The sequence below is a fragment of the Diadema antillarum genome, unplaced genomic scaffold (genome assembly GCF_040938485.1).
Source record: "Diadema antillarum isolate AM-2024a unplaced genomic scaffold, OU_Dant_1.0 scf00000023, whole genome shotgun sequence".
Lineage (NCBI taxonomy): Eukaryota > Metazoa > Echinodermata > Echinoidea > Diadematoida > Diadematidae > Diadema > Diadema antillarum.
The window spans coordinates 1,680,981-1,702,955 of NW_027270912.1; the positions used below are offsets into that span (position 1 = coordinate 1,680,981).

General features: G+C 39.0%; 1 protein-coding gene across 1 annotated transcript in view; it reads left to right on the plus strand.

Annotated features, from left to right (window-relative positions):
* Positions 1–11,352, plus strand: part of LOC139732019 (uncharacterized) — a 56,536-nt gene extending 45,184 nt beyond the window's left edge. The window contains exons 2-4 of the mRNA XM_071642898.1: positions 1,398–1,549; positions 8,463–8,797; positions 9,322–11,352. Of these exons, the coding sequence (XP_071498999.1) occupies positions 1,398–1,549; positions 8,463–8,797; positions 9,322–9,852 (1,018 nt within the window). The 3' untranslated portion in view covers positions 9,853–11,352. The remainder of the gene's footprint in view (positions 1–1,397; positions 1,550–8,462; positions 8,798–9,321) is intronic.
* Positions 11,353–21,975: the final 10,623 nt, after the last annotated feature.

Sequence of the window (21,975 nt, forward strand, 5' to 3'; positions counted from 1 at the left end):
ATCAGTTCCAGTTGATACGCGTTGTATGAATATTCATTGGTATTACCCTGGTAACTAGCTCGAGGCATTCCAGTACTTTATAATATTATTATCCCTTATTATGCAGTCACAGGTGAACAGAAACTTCCCTATCTTTTATTTTTCATATGTTTTTGTATGGTAGCTTTATTTACTGTCAATTTATTCATTTGTACTGTTCCGCATTTATGACAAACAACAACAACACATACCGACATAAACTCCAAAACATATCGTAATACCAATGCAATACCAACGAGAATAGAAAAAAAAAAGTTTACGAAATTATAATTTCATTTAGTTTGTAATTGATAACAGACAGTGGGATAGAAAGTGGAATTAAAATGCAATGTTCTTAGTGAATACTACATATAGGCAGTGATAGGCTGATTGGAGGAAAAAGGTGGTGCAATAGTTTACTAGATTCAATATTTGCATTGCAAATTTTGAGTGAAGAAGAAGACAGACAAAATCTAAATTCAACGACCATGAGAGCAGCAGCAAAGGGAACATAAAAAATGGAAAATCCATAGACTTCATTATCATGCATGCGTTGACACGAGGGTCACAGTTATGATTTCATCTATTCCCCATTACGAGCATATTTTCTCTCCCCATGCTTTTGTGATCGCCTTCGATGAATCTTCATATGTATCAGTACCAGTAGCATGCATGTGTGTACGATTTAATCCTTCAGGAATTTTTGACTCGTTCCTTCTGTCGTTATTGTTTGCTCTGTACATCAGTAATATGTTAAAAGGATGATATAGTATTGGTTGAGTTGTGATTTCCGAGATACTTTGGAAACCACTTTATGACTAATGTTAAAGACGGTACAATTCTAGAAGAATTTTATTGTAAGTTTATTTGATGAAAATCGGCTTTGAAGTGGCTGATTATAATTTATTCAAAAACAAAGTAAAACAAAGCGATCCTAATAAGAGGTTGGTCCCATTTTTTTATTCGGGATCGCTTTGTTTTGGATATCTCAGCTATTTCAAAACCAATTTTCATCAAATAAACTTTGAATTCCTCTTAGATTTATAAGCTTTCATATTTCATAAGATGCTTCTCATTATCTCCCCCCCCCCCCCCAAAAAAAAAAAAAAAAAAAAAAAGAAGTTGGAAACCTGAAGCTCCATCTCAACCAAAACTGTGACATTTTCTCCTTGAATTTTGATTGCTGTTCTTGGTCATGCTCTTCAATCTTATTGTGTGATCATTTTCATTTCAAGAACGTTCAATCCAGATTTTAATCACTACTTCTTTTTTCAACGGAGTGCTTGACCAGTTTTCGGGCTAATTCACTTACTAACTGAATGTCTGAATGACCGACTCAATGCGCAGCTGAATTTAGTTTTAATCTTTTGTCTTACCAGGAGCGCTGATGGTGAATACGGCAGTGACGAAAAGGCGTCGCCCAACGGAGATTTCTCTTTGGAGAAGTTTGACGGCGAGAATGACGCGACGAGAATCGGGCCTGATGGACTTCGTGGTGGCTTGACGAGGGGCATGAGAACGCCAAATGGAGGTAGGCATCTCGACAAACGTCTATAAAATGTTTAGACCCTTCTTTTCCTTAACACTCGGATATTAGGTTTTGAAATAATGTGATCAGCAAATGAGAAAATCACGCAGCGATTGAAAACTAAAATTTCTGAGTACAATGCGCATTATCGTGGGGTGAGAGTGCACATGGCATTATCGTGATATAATTTGTGAACACTCCTATTCATTATCGTTTATTTTGTCATTGCCAACGAGCACTATCCGCCTCCTTTTAGACTCAGTACAACGTGAAAGCACACACGAGGAACAAGAGGTGACAGATATACCATTATTGAGCCAATCACATTTTCGTTGAATATTTACTATCTTTTTTTTTCATTCAGAATTGTCCAAATTTTTCACTGTAAGTGTGCACTTAATCGTTGAATTTCAATTCTAAAACTGCAAACGCTCACCCCCCCCCCCCCCTGGCTTGGTCCACTTCCATAGACTTTTATCACAAGGCGCCCTACACAGTGAAGACGCACGCGCGGAACAAGAGGAACGCGGAACTGATACGATTTAGCCATTCACATCGTCCTGTAATTTTCATGTTTCTTACTCTATGATTGAAATTTTCCAAATATCACACAAAAATGTGCACCAGATAGTTGAATTTCAATTCTAAAAATGCAAAAGCTCCCCAGTGTATGAGGGGGGACAATCTCCTTCCACACCCTTCTAACTCTCAGTCCGCCTCCATATACTCGGTACACATCGAAAGACACACACGTTGAGCGAGAGGTGACACATACCATGATTTAGCCATTCTCATTTCCCTGAAATGTTATTTTCCTCATTTTTTTTTTGGAGTGAAAATTCCCCAAACATTCCGCAAAAAGTATTCACCAGATAGTTGAACATCACTCAATATCCGCTAACCTCCCCCGCTCGGACCACCTCCACAGATTTAGTGCACAGCGTCAGACACCACACGCGGAACAAGAGGTGACACATACCACGATTTAGCCATTTCTTTTGCCTGGATTGCACCAGGTGTGCACCAGGCAGTTGAATTTCAATCTAAAACAAGAACAAAATTGTTCTGAATAATTATTTGTGTTGCCGATTTGTAAGAAACAATCATTACATTACCACTGGTAAAATTGTTCTGCATGTAAATCGGGTGGATTAGATTTTAGATGTTGACGTGTATCACCCGTATGGTAGCAACACATAGAAATCACTCCATTGCGATTAAAGGGCCAACAACATACAATTTACGATGTAGTCATTGATGAACACGTGCTATTCCTCTCTGTCACAAATTGACCAGTCAGAATTTGCCAACGAGGCTTCAGTTTGATCCAGGTCTCTTTGTATTCCTGCAGATATACTTGCAGGTGTACATGAAGCGTGATTATCTCCATGATTTCAAAGTAGTCGTCAAAATTGACTCTAGAGTACTCAATTCATTTTTGGAAAAACCACGAGTATCGATACTGACACGCCTGACTTAAACCTCAAGAGGTCAAAGGCGCCTGGATTTCACATTTTCCCCTTATATATCCCACGAGACCGGCTTCCAAAAGTCATACAACCCACGAGCTCGACATCGAAAAAAAAAAGTCCATGAATCACACATCCCACGTGTCAAAAAGCCCATGAGTTCGACACTAGGCAAACAAGGCTCATGAGTTCGTCACTTATAGGCAAAAAAAACCCCCATGAGTTCGACATTACAACACGGGGCTTAATGTGTCGGTCTCATGGGCCTTGTTTGCTTTAAGTCGAGCTCATGGGCTGTATCACTCATGAGCTGTATGACTTGTGGACTGTATAACTCGTGGGTGTTGGTCTCGTGACATGCACCCAATTGTTCCCCTTGGGTTTTCTGGGTGCATTATAAGTAACACACAATTATCTTCCTGATTGCCCTTAGCAACGTATAACTGACTTGATTTGTGAATGTTAGCAGCCCTTTGTAGAGAGAATACATTCACATAGGGACTCTTCTTTTGCTAACTGTCAACCTGTCTGACATGATATACTGGAGCCTTATGGAAATCGTATAATACTCTGACTCGTTAAAATCTGAAACCTTATCGTATTGGTCTTTTCCTGAGAAACTCGACTATGCAGCCTCCGAAGGGGGAAGTGGCGACAGTTGGTCATGGATCTTCACATCAGGCACACTTGAGAAATGCCATAATAATATTAATAGCATTTGCATCCTCTTCTTTGTTATTCTACGAAAAGGAAGCTATATCCACTGCTTCACTAAATTATACTGGTGATGAAATCTCGCACCGGCAGTATGAGTAGTTTGTACCGATATTTACTTCCAGGAATTCCCAGCAACATATTCCTTTAATAATAAGCATTCCTTTAGTTGTGAATCGTTCATACAGCAACTACACGCCAGATTATCGTACGAGCTCTCGAAACTCAAGTTACTGAATCTTTAGTATTTATATTAACGTGTGTATGGTGAAGCAGCCCTAATCATTTGGGAGGTAACCGTTGATCCCAAGGGCACCAATGGGATCAACATAACTGACCGATGGGTGGTAGAAGGCTTCATGGTGCACCACGTATTCTTTCGGGCCTATTCTTTCTGGAGTACGGTACATACTCTAGAAAGAATACGTGGTGCACCGTGAAGCCTTCTACCACCACGGAAGCCTTCAAAGATGTCATAACTAACCGACATCTCATACATTTTATATCCAATCCTCTTCTCTTGAAATGGATAAGTCATGTAAGTGAAATGTATTCGTGATTACGAACTATCAAGGCAAATTCTGACATTAATTGGAATATGCAAAAAAACAAAAATCATTTTCTTCACAGACTCTTGATGAAACGCGTATGAGAAGGATTAACAACCTTCACTGGAACACCCCCACACCCCCCCCCCCAAAAAAAAAGGAAAGAAAGAATGAATGAAAGAAAGAAAAGGATTATACTTATCCCATCACATTTCAGTTCAGTTTGATGCAAGTCTAGTTCATTTCAGTCCGTGTCCAAGCAAAGTATTAAAACAATACAAGTCGACACATTATTGAACTTACCCAATTTACAAAAGGTACAGTAATAATAAAGAACAATGACGCCGATAGTTTCATGCATATTGAGCATATAATTGAGAAGAAACAGCACAAAATGCCACCGAAATACCCAAATGCAACTTGTGGTGCAAGTGCATGCATTGAGAACTGAGTGGGGGAAACGAGTTGGGCAATCCAAAGGGTCTAGGTGGAAACAGAATGATTATAAGCTATATAGATTCCTTGGTTGAGATACATTGGGTTATGTCCTCACACAATGAAAAGCAGACGTACACACACAATGCTGTTACACACAAAATGCTGCTTTCCGCTATATTACTTTGTCTGTATTTTGTACACACAAAATGAAAGGGGTGAAATTTACAGAATATCTAGATGAATCGACTGGCGCAATACGAGAAGGGTAAAAAAAAAAATCTATGAAATGGTGGAGGAAATTAGAGGAAAGGGGAGAGATATGAATGGAAAAGGGGTGACCAGACAATTTTTCATCCCTCTCCGTGAATCTGAGCACACGAAACAACAACAATGTTTACAGATTGTCCAAAATTTTCCATCAAACAGTCACACCGCTAAAAAAAAAAAGAAAAAAAATCCCACGGAAGATATTGTCAAAACTTCACAATAACATCATGTACAAAACTAATGAGTAAAACGTATTCAGAGACCGATGACGTTATGTTGGTAATACCATGTACTGCAGCACAAAAAATAATGCACTATAGAAGTGAAGGGTAAAAACAGAGGGTATTGAGAGGGAAGGGGAAATGAAGAAGTACACAGGGAACTTGGAGAGAGAAGGAGAGGGGAGTGGAAAGGAAAGGGTGGGGGTGGGAAACAAGATGCTGGAAGAGAGCTGAGAGGCAGGGTGAGCTGGAGAGTATGGGTAATCAGGGAGGTGAGGGTAATCAAAGTTAATCCGAATAGTGTTCGGTCAAACAATAAAGGAGTTATGTGCTAACTCCTTGGTCAAACCGCCCATGATAAGCCCTTGTTGTGTTACAACGTATTAATCAACGAGTACAAATCTTATGATTAGATTGTATTTAGAAACCAATGATAACATCATGTTGGTATTACAGTAGACATGGTAGAGGAATAATGTAAAGGAGTTTCATGATTGCCGTGAATTAAAGTGCTTATAGCACATCTGTATTAGTACTTTAACTGAAGATCTACGAAGATTGAAGTGTATTTATGAAATTCGCCCTTGCCGAGATATTAATAGGACAGAATGGGGATGCTGGAGTACTTCTCCGATTTCTTCCCTGTTTACATTTGCGAGATCGAATGTTTAGAATCTAAGTTTTAGAGGCATTTACAGCTTTCCGCTGCAGCAAAATACGTGTATGTTTACATGAACTTTGGGCCTTTGAGCCCAATATTCAAACAAAAGCATATATTCATCGTTTCTGTTCCTTCTTCTTCTTCCTTTCCTCTTTTCATTCTTTTTTCCTTACTCTTGATGGCTAGCTTTTCCTTGCGTGCTGCTAATGATGAAGGACAGAAGTTGACATGACTGATGTGTTTGGAGAATGATTGGATATGACAGCTAATATAAACATATTAGGAAAGATTGGAGAAGGGGGGAGGGAGTGAATGTGAGGACAAGAAAAAAAAAGGAGACTTCTTTTTATTACAATCTGTGTCCGTGAGTATTTAGTGAATATGATGTGAGGATTGTAAAAAAAAATAATAAGTTGATCATTCTGCTATGTAATCGTTGGAAGACGGTTATCATTTTAAGGTTTTTCGTAACAACACGGTTGCAGTAACAATGTAATTGCGCGCATTCACATTACGTGTAGTGATATTTTCACTTATTTCATATGTATCTAGTATTCGTTTCTTGGATGCTATAGGAAGAATGCACCGAATAACACTACTCTTGTTCAAATACTGCTTGTCATGTTATAACGAATACTGTTAATATATTATTGTGACGTGAGATGATGAATTTAACTATGTTAATATATTCACATCATTTATCGCTGAAGTATACGCTCAATGGACCTTGATGAGGGTACGTTAATTTTGCACCATTCTGGAAATTAAGCATTATGATTATGTAGGAATAATACTACCACTATTTTTAGTCCTAGTTGAATAGTGATAATTATTCAAAAAATCACAGAACTTAAAACAATAATGTTGGTGATTGTATAGCTCTGTAGCCATTTTACAAATTATTTTAGAAATGTTTGAAAGATAGTGTAGAGTAGTCTGGGCATTTCAGTACAGTGCATAAAATATTTGATTAATGAATTGATTAGAGGTCAACTTTGGTTTCGGGGGAAAAAAAAGAAATCAACTTCCATTGTATGCTTATCTGTCGAATGCAAGGCATTTTTTCTTTTTCTTTTTTTTTTGGGGGGGGGATCAATATTAACGATATGATCCTCGTTGTTTTCCTCTGAATGTATGTCAAATGCTGATGACGGTACAATATTGCTTTAGCTCACCAAAGTATCAAATATACTTTAAATTTTCCTAAATTAACAATCTTTTCTTACAACAAGTGTTTCATAGATCAAAAGAACATAGTAATAACACATTTTTCCTTCTTCTGAGTGAAATATCTGTAAAATACGTAAGCATGCAAAGGGTTCAATCAATACCGTTTCCGAGAATCACTGTTAACAGGGTGATGTCTTTCTTAACTGTAAAAGTCATATCCAGAACATTTATATGAAAGTATCTGGAAGCACTGGAATTATTATTAAAATCACGGTATATCTTTCGATGAAATGTTTTCCTCGTGCTTAAAAGTTCATGATTCACTCATATATTGTTGTTATACTGGTGGAAGGTCATTTGCATATCTCCTAGTTGCATTATAGGTGATACAGAAAGAGGAAACTGAGAATATAAAATGGCCCACTTTCCCTTGTTCCGTTATAATATTATGTTTAACTATATTGCATAGGTAACATTCGTCGAACTTTCTAACACTTAATAGAATTATGTTGTAAACTCCTATTATAGAGCAATATTGTGGCTCTTTAATTAGCTTGCAAAAATGGAGTAAACTACGTAGTATTGTATACAAGTATACAATATGTTTGACCTTTTCACCGGCGCGCGAGTGTGTGAGCGATTGAATGAGAATCACTGTTCGAACAAGTTGTTATGATTTCTTAGGAACACAAAGTCTTGTGTCATACCCCTGTTAATGGGCCTTACTAACTATGTTTTGTAAGCTTCCTCAATGTCTATACGCAATTTATTATTTTCTGTACTTTTTTGTTTGTTCCTCTGCGTTGTGCCTTTTTCTGTTCCCTTTACTTTTATGTGCGATATAAACTTTATGGAACAGTGATGATTAATAACCTTGAACATTGATTACGATTAGCGTTATCATTATAACTAAATACGTCATTAATTCTATGTTTGTTTATTAAAGTCAATTAATCCTTGCGTCCAGGTGTTTTTATTGCAACTGATTAACGAATTTACGTGGATGATGGGCAATTTGTCAATCAATTCGAATTTTATCTTAGTCATAACTAATTGTCATCGTCATCCGCATTATAATACGTGAATGTCATTGTCATCATTATGCATAGATATATTTTTAGAAATTTTCTCATTTGTCGGCATTTTCATGGCTAGTCAAATAGGCCCAAATGAATGGTAAAAATCAACTACCTGAGTTTCTGTCCTTCAGTGATAAATCAACTTCAACTTCACCCCTACATTTCGTTCAAGCTGCACATGTGTAGATGATTTTCGTCATTTTTCCACGTCAACTATCCTGTTCAGACAGTTTTAAAACACTGAAATTGATGTAGTCATGTCTTACTTTTCTACTGTTAGTCATGCGCAACTTACGGATACAATATTATTGACGCAACTTAATCGTAATTTCGTCAATTCTCTCCTAAGAATCCGTCCTGAGTCATCATCCGCAGAACGCCGTCACTGCCATACAGTCGGCCACTCCAGGAGGAGGCGGCGGAGGAGGTGGAGGAGGACGAGGTAGTGGTGGAGGTGGCGGAAACGGCGAAGCTGGAGCCGGTGGTACCGGTGGTGGTGCTGGAGGAGGGAGCAGCGGCGCGGTCCTCTCGCACCCTCAAGCCGTCAAGGTTGAACCTCCAGAACACACAGACGAGGCGGGCACGACGCCATCGCACATCCACGAGGCGCCCGAGCTGGCCAACCTCACAGACGCCACCGGGCTTCAAGGCTTCAAATTTCCATCCGATATGATTCTGCCTCAGGTGAGAGAGCGGCAAAACTCAAAAGGCACCACCTATGTAGCACATAAAATTCCTACGAGTTGTTAATGAGTACGTTTCTCGTGTAATGTAAAAAAGAAAGCCGCAATTGCGTAAAGCTTTACAAACAAACAAAAATGAGCTGAGAGAACATCTTCCAGGCGGAGAGAGAAAACTAAAATGAGGAAGTATTACACCGAAATTTACGCCTGTAGATATGAAGAAATTATTTAGCATGCGAAGAAAACTGACCGATTCTGGTTCTCTTGCCGCCAGTATGTGGCAGATCAATATACTTGAAAGTATAATCTAAAGCATGTGGTTGGAAAACTTTTTTTTTCTTTCCCGTAGACAGTGATTATTATACAATATAATTTCTCCTCTGCAATCGCTAATTCTTATGTGCTTATCCTTTTGTATTTGCATTTTTATCACTTGATTTTTCACGAGATAAATTCTGGCTCTTTATAAGAAAAACTTGTTTTTCCAAACACAAACGGAATACCCTGCCATATTGGTATTAACAGATGCTTCCATTGGCCCTGGCGTCAAGCAAAGGAGACATAAACGTGAACCAGGCAGCCCAACTCGCTACAATGTCAATGTTGATGAATCCCGCCATCCTGACCCCTGCGCTCAATCTTTCCACGTCAACAATGGGTTTAACGACGCCACTGCAACATCACCATCATCAACAGCAGCAACATCATCAGCAGCAGCAGCAACAGCAGAACCACCACCACCACCACAACCACAGCCACAACCACCACCATCCCCAGCAGCAACATCAGGCGCAACAGCAGCACGACCAGCAGCAGGATCTGCCCTCCCACAGCATAGCCACCACTTTGAGCAGCGTGCCTGTTTCTGCAGTGTCCAGCGCACTGAGTGCTGCTCTGTCACAACAAGCTGCAACGGCGGGCACCGGTTTTCCCGCCAGTGTGACGGGTCGTCTGCCATCAGCAAACGAGCTTCTCAACAGCGCGGCCATGGCACTTTCCTCATTGTCAGCTAACGCAGGCGGCGGGACTGGTTCTGGACATTTTGCCTCTGAGTAGCATCATGGAATAATTCCTTCCCAAATTTTCATAAACCATTGGAGTTATGATGTATATAGTGTAATCAAGACCTGAGTATTCTCAAGCATTTTCAACTTCCTTGATTTGCCTTGAATTGCGCTTGTTTGTTGCCATTTTCGCCCATCGTGGGGGCAACCATTACTGGCCAATATGCCTTTGAAACAATGTCTTCCTTTACCTTTGCCATTTATTGTGTGAGATTGAATGTAGTATACTCAGATGTTAAACAGTACAGGACATTCTTATGTAAGACGGATTTCTGAAGCCAGACAATACCAACAGTGTTATGACTAAGCAGACGACATTATGTGAAAGTTCAATGTCGTCAGCGTAGGTATGTTGACATTCGAGCTCTTCATCTTCTGTCCAGTGATTGCGCGTGAGGAGTAAGTTTAGCCGATTAATTTCGAGAACCCGTTTCGCCATTTAGTAACCCTTTATGGAAATAGTGATTAATATCTCGGAGGCTGTATGGTTGTTTTGAGGGACAACGTCTGAAGACGAACGAACGTTTCACTTTAATTGGCAGTGCAGAGAACAATGGCAAAGGGGTGTTTCTATAACAAGAGAACGCGGCTCGCAATCGTTTAAAAAGCAGTTTCGCTTCTTAGTTTGAAAATTCGACTGGTATGTCATCGTGAATGTTTAGGCGTCGTACTTTTATATTTTTTTTTTCACGCCTGGGGACATAACATTGCATAAAACGCCTCGAAAGGCTAGTAAGCTTTTGGGTTCGAGTTCAGGGTCGGTAGGGTTCGAAAATATTTGGAAAGACATGACATTTTCATCGTCGCAAATTACACGGACCGATATCTCATTTGCCAGGGTCATAATTCATTGGCCTCTCTCCTCTCCGTTTACAAAATAAAGACATCCTTTGTAATAACTCAAGAATGCTGACAGAAGACAGGCTCAAATAGGGGGGAAAAGGGCAGCGGTATCGATTTCAAGGTAACTTATGATATATCACATACTGGTTTCATATCTTTTGCTATTTACTAAATAATCACAATCTTTGGTGGATTCGTGTCGGCGTGTTTTGAATATTTTGAGTGTGTTATCATTTTGTTTGCTTTTACTATCATTCCAGCTGCATTACCCAAACCTTATTTCGTAAATCCAATACTCGTTTGTGTTACATACATCACACCTCCTGAATAGTTGTAGAACTTGTATGAATCTAACCTTCAACACATTTCTTGTTATTTCACTTCTCCCTAACAACCAATCTCTTCTTAGATCTGTCTTTTAAGTGTTATTCTTCTCTTTCTTATATACCATACTAATTACCTGCCTCTGTCTTTTCATCCATCGGTGTTTGTTTGTTTTCCTTGGCTGTCTATATTTTTCCACTTTGTTACCCCACAGACCTGTTTCATTTCTTATCATGGCATCAGTGATCAATGTATCTATACCACATTACCTATCTGTTTCTTGCGTATCAGTCCGTATGTGACGCCAATCCAATCTTTATTGAAACTATAGGGCATAATTTATCATTATGATATGAGATTGATCATACATTTTGAATTTACTTTAAGTAATGCTGCGCGCACTGTGCGATGCGCATTTTTTAAGTATGATGCCTTGCGCCATGCATTCACGTATTTTTATGACATACCATCATCCCCTGCACTCATGAACTAAAGATTGCGTTATCAAGATTTTTGTGATTTTTTTAAAGGAATTCATTTATGCGTTAGGCTTGGACCATGTCGCGCGGTGTCTGATTTGTTTGGCAGAGTCACGTCACACGTACAGAGCACAACTGCAGTGTAGTATTATCATCTTCACTCACAACAAATAGAGTGCGGACAGCTAAAGCTGGATGACATGTACACCCGCCCTTTCTTGGCCTCACGTCTACCTTAATAAAGCCGACAAACCCCGAAGACTCTGTTTGCCCTTGACTCTCTTCAATACTACTGTTTAGTATGCAAGTGTTTTCTTAACTCTATAATGATACGCTACGTGATATTATGTCGAGTTGCGTTCTATTTCTCTAGTAATCCAACGCCTTTGTCTTTGCATTAGCTGCAGGAGTGTGAATTAGCGTAGTGATTGTATTTGAAAGGTCTCCAATATTTATCCATCTGACACGGTAAGTGCATCAAGCAACACGTGGTAGAACTATGTAATTCTATTCTCGAGTATCCAAGCATGAGCAGACTTTATCGTCCTGCCTCAGTTTGTCATCATGGAAGGGAAAAAAAAAGATGAGGAAGAAGACGATTACGAAAATGCCATTTTTTATTCAATTCTTTATTTTCTGTTGTTTGTTCTGACAGCCCTTATAAATGCAGTATTGATTTTCTAATAATCATTATATACAAAATTGTTTTTTACGATTTGATGATGCTAACAATGATTCTACACGGCCGTTCCCTTGTAGCGTTTTGCTTTTTTTTTTTGTTTCTTGTTTTTTTTTTTTTTTTTTTTTGGGGGGGGGGGGTTGTGTGTGTTTGAAGTGTTTAGTTTGGTATGTTATTCCGCTTTGTTTTGTATTGTTTTATTCTGTTTTATCCTGTCTTCCGATCCCATTAGTACATGTGTTCGACCTCGATCTTCCCTCAACAGCGGTAATCACAGATTCGGCCGGCCATTCCCTAATATCCCGCGTACCCTTCACTACCGGCAAGGAGCTTCAAACGCTTCAAAGCTCCTTGCTATACCGACGGGAGAGTTATGATGACTTTGTGTGGGATAGTGGGATATGACATTATTATTATTACAATGTACGTGTATATGTCTCGTCTGGGTCAGCGCTGTCTCTGTGGTCTGACTACATGTGTAACTACACGTAAGCCTGTCAGCGCAGGTACGATATACCATGGCTCGTGCCTGCTCGGGCGCGCATCTGTGGAAATGATCGTCTCTAGAGATTGATATGCATGTGCATTATACCATCTGTTGCGGCTGTGTTCTTCGATCAAGCCGGACGGGATGCTGCCTTTTTGAAAACTAGAACTCACCTTAAAGGTGTGATCAATGATTAGAGTCGGTAACCGGTTATTTCATCCATTTATAATTCTGACATATATACTAATACGGCCTCACTGCGTCCATCCATACAATCCCATTCTTGTCTTATTGAACGATTGTTGCGTATGTTGTGGGGGAAAAAAAAAAAATGTATTCAGGAGTATTGAGTCTAGGTTTAGATATAGAGGAGATTGGACCGATAGGAGTGTTCTAATTTCCCTTTGATCATTGCGTTTGGCACAGAAATTGCATTTTCCTGTTCTTTTGCCGCTCAGGTGGTCAAAATTGTAAGGTTGACCGTTTCCATTAAAAAGATTGATGCTCTTCCTAGGATATGTCTCAAAATAATGACTGGGGCTTCCACCTTTCTAGCGTGAATATATCGGACATTGTCCTTAAAGCCATCAGTAACTCCATTCCTGTTTAGTTATGATTAATAGTTTGCTGTGTATAAGTGCATCTTTTGTTCATTGTGTGCTATGTTTATATAACCATGTTTAATGATTGTGGATTATTTGCGAATGGACATGTTGCGATGTGTCGCCCTGTGTATCATGATTACATGTTGCTTCTTGGGGAAAAACTATGTGTCGCCTGATGCAGTAGCTTATACTGCGCGACGCGAGAATGAGAAGCCTTTAAGTAAATTGTGTAGCTTTAAATTATTTGACGTGGCTGAGTAATTTGTACAGATTGCTAATCGTTTGAACTTTTGATGATGAAGTGATCTTGTGAGTGGTTTGTTATCGAGTTTGTTTCTCTCTTTCACTTTCTTGCGATAGTGTACAGATGGATTCCCTTCTCAGGTTTGATGGGTGTAAATGACAATACAAGCATGCAGAAACTTTCAACAGAAATTAAAACACCCCATTGCAGTGTAACATTGAAAGATTGACAATCACCTGTCTGTCGGTTTGCACAAACAAGCCACAAGACCGCGTGAGTTTGAATATCTACTTATCAAATTTAGAAGGCTCCGCATTTTTGTAGAATTTGGTAATATACGTTCATTATGAAATAAAACGAAAACCTATACTTCTGCATGTAGATTAGTGCCGTTTCTACGTCAACTGAAATTTAATCTTCGTGCCTCTGAAAGAAAAGTGCCTCGTTGCATACATGCAAGAAGTAGGCCTATAATGCTCAACGATTTAAGACGATGCTAAGAAGAGAGGTTTGTTTTGTGTAGAGTTTAAAATTCAATACCATCTGGTCTAAGCTCAAGACATTGTGGGTACCTTGCATGAATAATCTATAGTCTAATCATTTATAGACCTTTGACCCGTATTAAACAAACTCTTATGGGGTTACCAAACGTTCCCTTTAATTGTTATTGTAAAGAAAAGATGGAAAGCAGGTGATGGTGAAGGGAGAGGCCTCATTGTACTGTGTGCGGAGTATATGTAATCAATACCATATGCTGCTATATGTCTAAATCAGCGAGGACATCCCCGAATGCCTTACATAATGATTTCATCATTGAATAATCACATAGAATTTGTATCTTTATTTTTCTCATCAATTTTTGCCTAACCGCCTTAGATTTGATGCATATTTCTAACGAGTTGTGAAGATTTGATAATTTACGTAGTGGCTATGTTGTATCACGGAGTGTCAGTGTATGACGCCATCATTAGCAAATACTACTGCTGATAGTTGATTTTCTACTGATTTTGTTATAAGTGATACTAAAGTATTTGAAAATAGGGTGTGTGTGTGATGAACCCTATCACTCTAATGGAATATTTTCGGCATATTGAATTACAATTCCTTTGGGTCTGTTTTTAAGATGTCTAACACTATACTTAACCCCCAGTGCGTAACAAGTACATGTATTTGAACCAAATGTATTCGGGCAGAATCACTACATGCATTGTTGTTGGTATGAATGAAAACGTAAGCTCTAATCGGTTTAGGTAATGTCCCTTCAAGACTGCAAATTTTTGTCATCCAGTCTCTGCTTATTTGTGACGTAGTTCACTTTTGTCAATTTACCATTGCATACTCTAATATTGTTGTTGTTGGTTTTTGTTTGTTTGGTGGTTTGTTTTTTTTTTTTTTTTTGCCTTGCACTGTGCCTTATGTTTCTCATGTTGTCATTTAGCTGCACCGTGCAGTACAGGTGCGATTTATTTTCAATATAATGTATATACCAAAGATGTGTGTCGACACCGTTTCTTGTCGAAAATGGAATACTAAGTTCATAAATAAAGTGAGAACACGACATGGAAACAGATGCCTTTATTCATGTTGTTAGAGCAGGTGCCTGCAACCTTGCCATTTTATAGTACTCCAAACCACTTTATCGTTCGATTTAAACTGAATCTTGGTGAATTATGAATACTACCTACACATTATGAGAGATAAGGTGCCTTTATTCATGCTACGAGAGCAGTTGCCTGCAAGCTTGCCATTTTTCATTATACTCCGAACCATTATTAACGTTTGAATTTAACTGAATCTTGGTATATTATGTATATAATATACTATGTAAATTACAACATAATCATAATACGCATATGAGAGCTACAAGTGTGCGCACGGAGTGTGATGGGAAAAACGAATTTCTGTTAAATCACGTCCATGTTTCTGAGCAACAGATTTGTATGCTTTATAGGGTTAACTGACTTGTTCCTCGAATTTTGTTATTATTATTATTCATGCGACTGGCTTCGCTTTACCTTGGAGTTGGGAGAGATTTCATCACAAAGCCTATACATCATAATGTGTTTCAGATGGGTTTATATTTTGTCTCCTGTTAGTATTACATATGCCAGTCGTATAACTGGCGTAAAATGAATACAACGAACATAATCGCAAAGATGTACCTGTTGTAGTCGTGTACATGGTACTATTGTAATGTTGGGCATGTCGAAAATTCTTTGACTAACACGTTCGATAATGGTTGCTAGCTCGATCAGTGACATCCTACAGGCCCATTCATGAAGCCTCGTTCATTTAATGTGGCCGTTTGTGCCTTCTACACAGACTTCTTGGTAACATAGTTTAGCGGTCATATATTCATCTTTGAGGAAACAGTTCTTGAACAGTCAATATGAATATGCAAACGGCAAAGTGAGCGTGTCATCCCCTCACAACTTGCCATATGAATTATAAAATTTTGAAATTTCTAGTTTTTCATTCAAACTCAATTATGCCCGAGGCTCAAATCCTGATATCTAACTGATCACTATTCTCAAGTTATTCAACCATAAATAACATCATGTTTCAGACTTCAATGACAGAAACATTGAATTTTCGTCATTCTTTGTACACGGTCAATTGAAAATTGTGAGGTTATGACATGGTCACCTCCCTCATTTGTATATTTATATCCACTGTACAAGAACTGTTTTTCAGAAATTAGCAAAACTTCAAAATTTCATAACTTCCTTAATTTTTATCCGATTTCAATCAAATCTTCACCGTTGAACTCGTAAGATTTTACTCTTTTTTTATTAGACGCGATTTTTGGACTGGATTTCCCCTTTAAATAAAGTATAGGTAAACGCCTTAAACGATTTGCATGTTTCCACCTGAATAAATGTCAGTATAGGCCCTATATGCATGTTGTGTATGGAATCCATATTTTGAAGCATTAAGACATGTCGGGCGACATTTCAGCAAGCTGTTTGTTTCTGTCAAACAAACTAGAGTTTGAAAGGTACTCATCAGTCAAGTTTGAATGTCACGATAATGAGCCGGTGTGGCGACGAGTTCATACACGTCTCGGAGCAAACCAACCATTGTGCACGGAGATGCAATCTGAATCGGTCAAGACCTATAGTGGTTATGTTACGACAAATCTAAATACTGAAGATCCGTCTTGCTAGTTCATTTATTTATCACTTGTTTATATTGGAGTGGTGTGTGGTAAACCCACGTAGGATCGTATTTTATTTTTCATGTTGCTTCTTTGTTTTGTTAGTCCACAGGTTGTTTGCGGATACTTTTCATGACGGTCAGCGAACGGGAAAGAACATTTTCGCCTTGACTCATATTGGTTAAATTTCATATCTATAGGAGACTGTTGCTAAAGGGACCCCTACTTTGAACAAAATAAATACAGTACGGAGGTTATTAAAGTGTTAAAATGTATTCAACAAAAGAGACCGTCGCTTCATTCATTCTTGCTGTACCAACGTAATTGTGAGATCGCTGTACTGATAATTACATAAATATTCTAATGGGTGTTCGAGTACTCCAAAATCAAAAACCTCGATCAGTTTCGTAGATGCAGTGTAAATACAAGGTAGTCGTGTGTGTACTCGAGCCTGAAATATCAGCAGTTTTAACTCGTAGTTTTACACTTATCAAAAGCATACGGCCATCTACCGAAGTGACAGAAATATGTTGTATTTATTGATGTTTGTGTGTCAATAAAGACAGTGATACGTTCAGTTTTTAACATGAACTTGATATCAAAACTATCCTTCGTTTTTTGTGTGGATTTTTGAGTGAAACGTACTGAACATTATTTGTGGCTCTCCAGGAGAGATTTGTTAAAAAGGACAAGTCCACCTTCATATACATGTGGATTGAGTGAATGCAGCAATATTTGTAGAACACATCAGTGAAAGTTTGGGGAAAATCGGACTATCCGTTCAAAAGTTATGAATTTTTAAAGTATCTGCAAAGTCACGGCTGGATGAGAGGACTGAGAGTGTATGATGTCACATGCGTACAACGTTACAAGGAAAATGTAAAGAGAATTTCACATAATTTTACTTTTTGAAAAAAGTGCACATTTCCTAGACTCGTCACTGACATGATAAGGGTAATATTATCCCCTTGCCTTCTGAAAGGGGCAAGTCAAGTGTTCTTTTATTATGCGAGAAAAGTGAAAAAAATCCTTAATTTTCCTTATACAGTGTACTTTCTTTATGTAGTTGTACACATGTGACATCACAAGCTATAGTAGTCTTCTCATCCAGCAGTGACTAACCAGAAACTTCAAAAATTCATAACTTTTAAACGGATTGTCCAATTTTCCTCAAACTCTCGCTGATGTAGTGTTCTATTAATATTGCTGCATTCACTCAATCCACATGTCTATGAAGGTGAACTTGTCCTTTGAATAAAGGAGTCTAGTAATACTTTTTGTGACGTCACTCGGCGGTTTTTTTTTTCGATTGTCTCGATTGTCCAAATATTAAGAATCCTCACTCATAAATAAATGTATCATTTATTTTCCATCTATTGTAATATACAGATATATTGTACTCTCTCTTTAAAGTGGTGTAATACGCTTGACATCCCCGCGGGGGTTCTATTTTACCGAAGAGATTATTATAGGCCTAATAGTTTCCAAATGCCAGCGCTTCTAGAAAATATTTTCTCGAAGGGAATAACTCGGCCCAAGTGTTAGGCCTATGATATCAACAACAAAAACATTTATTATGATTTACAAGAAATACACATAATTTTAGTCTAAAGCCCTGTTGGCAGCCAGCAAAATTCTAGCGTAATATTTCCCGACGCGAGGTCAATGCTCGCAAAATGACAATTCGATCCATTGTCCAGCACGCCTATTTATGTAGACCATTAATTTCGATAATCTAGGATGACGATCCTCCGGAATACAGCAGCATGGCTGTCTAAGAATAGGAAACAAAAGAAAATAAAGGACATTGTTACTTGTTTCCATCAGAGATGGAAATGTCAGTAGGTGCTTTTTTTCTTTTTTTTTCTTTTTTTTTTGGCAGTTTTAATGCATTTTATAAACAATATCTCCAGACGAACTTGGCTCAGTCGGTAGCGCGTTTGCCTCCGACCCAAGCGACCCGGGTTCGAACCCGAGTCTGGACTAAAGCCCCCGTTCCACTATCACGATTTGGACCCCGATCTGTCCCGATCTAGCAGATCGGGAGAGAGCGGCAAAAGCGTACGGGGATCGGAAGCATCGTAGCAGCAGCGTGTGGAGGTCGGGGTTGGAGCGGGCAGTTTTTCAGATCGGGAAGAAATTTTGAACCGGTTCAAAATTTCTTCCCGATCTCCCCGATCAAAATTGACATATTTTTAATCGTACGGCAAGCGGGGAGAGCGTAGTGACAGCGTAAACGCAGCGGGGAGAGCGTAATGACGACGTAAACGCAGCGGGAAGAGCGTAACAAGGTCTTTCTGAGCGTAGTAACATCGGCACAAGAACGGGAAGCAGTTTTAGCTGTAATTTTCGAAGAAGAAGAAGAGATGAAGAAAAAGAAGAGAAGAAAGCAGCGAAGCAGCTACCCAAAAGGCGAAGAAAGAGAGACTGCACGTGATGCTGAAAGAGGAGGAAGAGGACATAGCAGAATTTTGAAGAATATGAAATCATCTACAACTGGAGGAAGACGGACTATAAAAGCAAGGACATCAAGAAAAATCCTTCGAAAAATCAGCACGTCTTTGTTTATACAATGCATTGCTGCAAAAGAACCGTGAGTTGAGGAGGCTCTTGAAGTTCAAGTTCAAGTTGATTTATTTCACTTCACGTCTTCCAACAAACAAATAATAAAAAATACAAAGAAACACTCATATACACAGACGTCATGAAATCAGTACCACAATGCGATGAACAGAATAACATTGTAAAAGAGATACAGGCAAATCATCAACAGAGATACAAATAACAGTTACGTCACTGTGGTAAATGCATACAAAATATTGCTGGAAATGGAGGGGACTGCTAAAAAGCAGAGCTTGTAGTATCAGAATGCAGTCCCCTCATAGAGAAAAATATATAATTGCAAAAAACAACAGCAACAAATTTCCCTAAGCGGTAGTAAAAAAAAAAAGACAGACAGAGTAATACACACGTATACATGCACACATACGGACGCACATTAACAAACACATGGCGGCTCTCTTGTAAGGAAAAAATTGATGAGAGGATAGAAAGATATAGTAGTGAAGAAGGTAGTAAGTCCGAGGTGGACAAGGGGGGGGGGGGGAGGAGGGGAGAGGAGAGGGAAATGGTGGGTCATAACCAGGGCACTGGAGGCACAGAAGCACGGGCTCACTGATGAAGAAAGAGTAGTGAGAATAACGAAGCAACAACAACTTTGAAAATCAAAAGTAAAAAAAGAAGAATGAACCTTCGAGGTCCACAGTATATTTCTTCGGTTCTGCATGCTAATAAGTTGACTGACTGCTGACCCACAGTCGAATCGGGGTACATCGGGGCACATCGGGCACTTTTCAGCTCTCTGAACGGGGTAAGAGCGTGATAAGATCGTATAGATCGTTCAGAGCGTAGATACAGCGTGCATTGATCGGATAACATCGGCAACATCGCACTAACAGCGTAGCTACATCGTTCTAAAGCGTACCGGCAGCGGCAGAGATCGCAATGTCTAATTCCCGATCATCGTAGTAAGAGCGTAGCAAGCACTTGGTAGTCGTAACTGCAGCGTACTTAGAGCGTTCTAACATCGTACTGTGTCCAGATCGGCTCAGGTTTTACCCGATCCTTCCCGACCTGAGAAAATTGTCAAATCGTAGCGAGAACGGCATAGTGGAACGGGGGCTTAAGCAATGTTGTGTGTTATCATACCGTCCCCTCTAGCAAGAGGCAAAACACTCTGTCCCTCGGATACATATAGGACATAAAATGGAGGTCCCGTGTGTGAGAGAGTCACAACTCATGCACGTAAAAGATCCCGCAAAGAGCAGGGTGTTTAACCCGGTGAAGTGGTCCCGCCTCACATCCAACTGGACCTCATGGAAGACCAGCTTAGCATAGCTGAATATGGGCTATTCAGCCATCTTCTCAGATGGAAATGAACGAAGAAACAAACAATCCACTGGAATCTGTGCTAGATGAGAATGTGACATGCAAGAAGCAAAAAAAAAAAAAAAAGCCCTATATAACGACAAATTGCTTTCCCCATCCCCTGTATAATCTTTAGACAAAGTAAGTACATGTATTCATATTTTATACTCGTAGTTGTGTACGTGTTGAATGTGCATGTCATAGATCAGTAAGTTGTGCCTATATACATTGTGCTTCAAACCTACACGCCTCAACACTTTGTGGCCGCAATATGGCTTCAGGGATTTTTTTTTTTTTTTTTTTTTTTTGGGGGGGGGGGGCATAATACATAGGATAGAGTCCAACCACTTGGGCCTAACCTCCCCCTCCCCCCCCCCCCCCAACTTTTTTGACCCCGGAAGTGGCACCAGAAAAAAAAAAATGGTAACGCTTTTTTTTTTCTTTGCTTGATAGTCGATGTTGATTGGAAGCCAATTGCAAGTTGTAGTAGAGAGCTATTTCATTTTTTTTTTTTTTTGCTTGTTAGCTGACGCAATCTAGCTGAATCTTATATGGCAGACTTACCTATATAGCACGCTCCTATAGTGATGAACTAGTGCATTTTTAAGTGGTTGACAATGTTGCCTATGATATAATTTTGAGGATGAATGAAACCAGTAAATTCCAACACTATTATGTCAGTGTGTGCACGTTATAAACGTGCGTTTCCTTGTACACTATATAACATAATGTAGCTCATCATGCTAACATAATTGTACACATTGCCATATTCAATGTGTATATTCATGTCTACTACTATATGTATACAATTATAGGTATTTATTTATTTATTTATTTATTTATGTATTTGTGTATTTATTCATTTATTTATTTATTCATTCCGTTTTCTTTTAGCAGGGTAGCCCTTTCAACTCACTCGGAACTGCTCTGCCAAGGGGCCCTGCATCACATACAAAATACGATTGAGTAAAAAACACAAACTTACAAACACAGTAACAAAGAGGAAACATAATATAAACACACTATATTATATAAGTCCATAGAGCGTACACGAAAAGGGTTGCACACAGGCCAATGAAACAAACAAAAAAATACAATCAAGACCGGGAGAGATAAAAAAACAATAGTACAGAAAAAAAATCTCTCACGCACACTCACACACTTTCAACTCCACACCAGTACACCATCAGCACCCACCCAAGCCCGCATATGCACACACACGCACACGTACCTACACACAAACACACCCATGCTTATAATGATGTCTCAAGTCTATCAATTAGGGCTAAACTAAGCATTTTGCAATGCCGTTTGAATGAGTGTTAACAGAGGCAGCGTTTCGAATAAAATCAGGTAGGCTCTTAGTTGTT